This window comes from Eurypyga helias, unplaced genomic scaffold (assembly GCF_000690775.1).
Source record: "Eurypyga helias isolate BGI_N326 unplaced genomic scaffold, ASM69077v1 scaffold14583, whole genome shotgun sequence".
Lineage (NCBI taxonomy): Eukaryota > Metazoa > Chordata > Aves > Eurypygiformes > Eurypygidae > Eurypyga > Eurypyga helias.
Genome location: NW_010239306.1, coordinates 2,217 through 5,641, shown reverse-complemented (window position 1 = coordinate 5,641; position 3,425 = coordinate 2,217). Strand labels below are relative to the sequence as shown.

The 3,425-nt window shown below is 41.3% G+C and overlaps 1 protein-coding gene across 1 annotated transcript in view; it reads right to left on the bottom strand.

The window, feature by feature from the left end:
* NISCH (nischarin) overlaps nt 1–346 on the bottom strand; it is a gene marked incomplete at its 5' end in the record, with an annotated part of 23,367 nt that extends 23,021 nt beyond the window's left edge. Inside the window, one exon of the mRNA XM_010148107.1 lies at nt 249–346. Within this exon, the coding sequence (XP_010146409.1) occupies nt 249–346 (98 nt within the window). The remainder of the gene's footprint in view (nt 1–248) is intronic.
* Between the last annotated feature and the right edge of the window lie 3,079 nt (nt 347–3,425).

Below are 3,425 nucleotides of genomic sequence, written 5' to 3'. Positions count from 1 at the left end.
GCTCCACTCTTTCCAATACGAGCTTCTGTCCAAGGCTAAAGTGGTCCAGGCCAACCTCCTCCAGTACAAGAGGGAAGTGTAGCAGGGGCAAGTTATACTGTTCATACAAAAAAGATTTAGCGTGCAGTTCAGATGGTATCTGGCAGATATTCTTGCCCTTTGAGGGTAAAATCTGTCGCACGCAGTAAAACCACACAAACTGTACAATGGTCCGTAACAGACCAAGACCACAGTTTTAATATCCTTACCTTTTCATGCAGGTCATGGAAATCACTGTAACGATGTTTCACTGTCCACTGATGACTGCCAACACTGACCTGAATAATGTACACCTGAAAGGAAGAAACTGAAGTAAGGGAACCGCAAAACATTTGTCTTAAGGAGAAGCTGAGTGTGAGATGAGCTGGTTAATATAACAATGTTAGATAATTCTACATGCTTAGGCGTTCATAGTTAACTAAAAGCTAACCCAAATTTTAAGGTGACTTTGCTGATGTAGGATGCCTAATCTCATTCACAGGATGCTGCACACACAAAAACATGAGGATGCTTCTTAACATAAGGCAATGGCTTTTAATTTTGCAACTCAAAGGTTAGTAACCAAGTTATCTAACCTAATATTATTTTTTCCTGAAGTTTTTCTGCTAGCTAAGTTAAGCTGGCATTCACAGCTATCTACAACAAGCCTAAGACAGCAGCATCCCTCCTTCAATCTATCAAGTTCAACAGGCAGAGGAACATGGCAACCATCCTGCTACCACTTCAAGGTTAGGCAGAAACCTGGAGCTTAACCCTTCAGAACACAGACAAACGCTTTGGCTGGATAGATATTAACTGTTTTATTCATTTTAGGGTAAAGCACAAGACAGCTTCCTGAGAGTTACAATTGTGCCCAAAGAATCACTATCTAAAGCAACCCAACATTTCTTTACACGAACTTAAGTATTTTTAACCATGCATGTACCAATTAATTCAAGATTTGTAGGTCTCCTTCCAGATTAAACAGTACTGGTTCTCCAGGGAACTCTCAATCTACCTTTGGATAGGCCAGAAGCAAGCCATCCCAAAAAACCTCTAAAGGTACAAAAAAAAAAACCAAACACAAAGTAGAAAACAAACAAGGCTCAGCAAAACAGCTTCCTGAAAAAAGCAAATTAAATAAACTGTGTTATCCAATCTGACTATATTCCTTGGGGGAAAAAAAAAGTATAATCAAATCTTGAAAGCTTTTAAATACAGCTGAGAACTTGCTTACTATCACAGATCACACAGACCTGACTCATAGCTGCTACAAGCATGATGCACATCTAGTTGCTAAACCCACTCGAGGAAACAAAAAGCACCAACAGTTTCCATTCGTTACATCAAAAGGCCAGTCTTCACTTACTGTTTGTACAGACCAGCACAATACCACGCATTAACTGGAATACCACTTGCATTTTAAACGATGTACCCTACCTCCCACCAGTTATTTCTGTAAGCACCTGACACTGGCTTGCTGAATAAAACCCAAGTCCTACAGCAAACCGCATCAAGATGTCTGCCTAGCACACGCAGCAAGCGACACGTCAGTGCTCAGATGAGCACTGAAAACACAGATGAATGCCTACACAGAATTACAGTCTCAATTAAGGCCTGTGTCTGCTTTCCCGTCACGTTGTGTTGGGAAACGGCTGATCAGGATTATTCACCGTGCCAGTGACAAACTGGAACAGGAATAACCTGAGCATTCACAAGTACCTCGTAACCCTGAAGAAAGCAAGCAGAGACTCAGAGAAAACAGAAGATTAAAGTAGAACTAAACAAGTACATTGAGAGGCCATGATAAAAAGACAAGTTCTTTTTAAAAGCTGGCTGTGCTAAATTATGGCAGATCAAGCAGTATAGCTAAACGCAACGCGCATCGAGTATACAATGCATAAAACCTCAGATTAGACACTGAAAACACAGTGAACTTCACAGCTCCCAACTGAGAGTTCACAAGGCAAAGATGGAATGTCCCTCCTCTCTTTATACAACACAGAATGAATACATAATAAAGGTTTCATACCCTTTTGCTGAAATGGCAAGCACTGACCACTTCCACAAACACAGCACAGAGCCAAACGGACAGTCTGGTCAGGAAAATACCTGTTAAAGTAGGAGTTGCATGCACTGATACAACTCCTCAAATTAAGTCATTAAAAAGCTGTATCATTCCCCATGCAGAACACAGCCAGAGCTGGCAGTACACATTCACCCCTCAAACAGCATCAGCTTGCAGAATGACAGCAACCGATTTCACATCAATCCACAAGCTGCCATTATCATGAAGAATATCAATGCAATAGGCTTCCGTGCTCCAAAAAGTTGTTTCCATGCAGAAATCAATCATTTTAAAGAAAAAAAAAAAAACAGTCATTAAGTTTCTGAAGTCAAACATGTAAGTTGATCTGCGATTAATTTTGAGTGTGCTAATATGACAAGGCTGACAGTTTAAGATTCTTCCAGGACTGCCTCCCTTGTCAAACCAAGCACTAGAAGGCATACATGGAGATGATGAAATTCCACCCTGCTGCACTGTCTCCCAGACATAAATACACCATGTGAAATCTCCACCCATACTTACGCCCTACGCACTTCTATAGTGCTAAAATGCAAAAGCATTTACATTCACAGGTTTTCCTCCTCCCCGTCTCTTCCCCAAACTCTTCTCTGTAAGAAATCTTGTACATCTTTCTATAAATCCGTTGTTTTGGCCAAATTCTTCATAAAGTTTCTAGCATATCTCTAGTGGTGTGTATTTTCGTGATTTTCTAACCAGCAACTTCAAACTCTTTGCAGTCAAGTACTCACACTGCCCAACAGAACACCTTTGTCTCCCTAACTATTCAAAGGTGAAATATTTACTATTTTTAAGATGTGTAATTTTTAAACCAGCTGTTAAATGAAGAGCAGTGATTCCAGAGAGCCTTTTGTTTACTTCCTGTACACATTACAAAAACCTGCCCATCTCACATTACATGGAAACCTCGTATTTCTGCAGGAGAAAGACAAGCACCTCGCTTTACAGACAAGAGGCAGAGCTGCCCACAGGAAACTGGGGACACAGGTGTTGGGGCAGCTAGTAGGTCCCAAATTCCAGAACAGTGATGCAACCTCATCTCCTCCTCCCTGCCTCTTCAAGCAGTCAGTTTACACCCTCTCAAGGAAGCCACAGCATTTTCTTTAAATATCAAACTAGTGTTTATATTAAAAACAGCTGCAAAAGACAGGACAAGCAGGAAGGCAATTTTAGGCCAAACAAATGCATAGCAGGAAGCAAATGAAGCACTAGCAGCTTTGGGGCCTTCTAGCAGTCAGCACAGAGCTGGACCAGCACACACAGGGGAACTGCTCAGACCTCTCTAACCCAGCAGAAGAATAAACAACAAATGCAGTAGTTC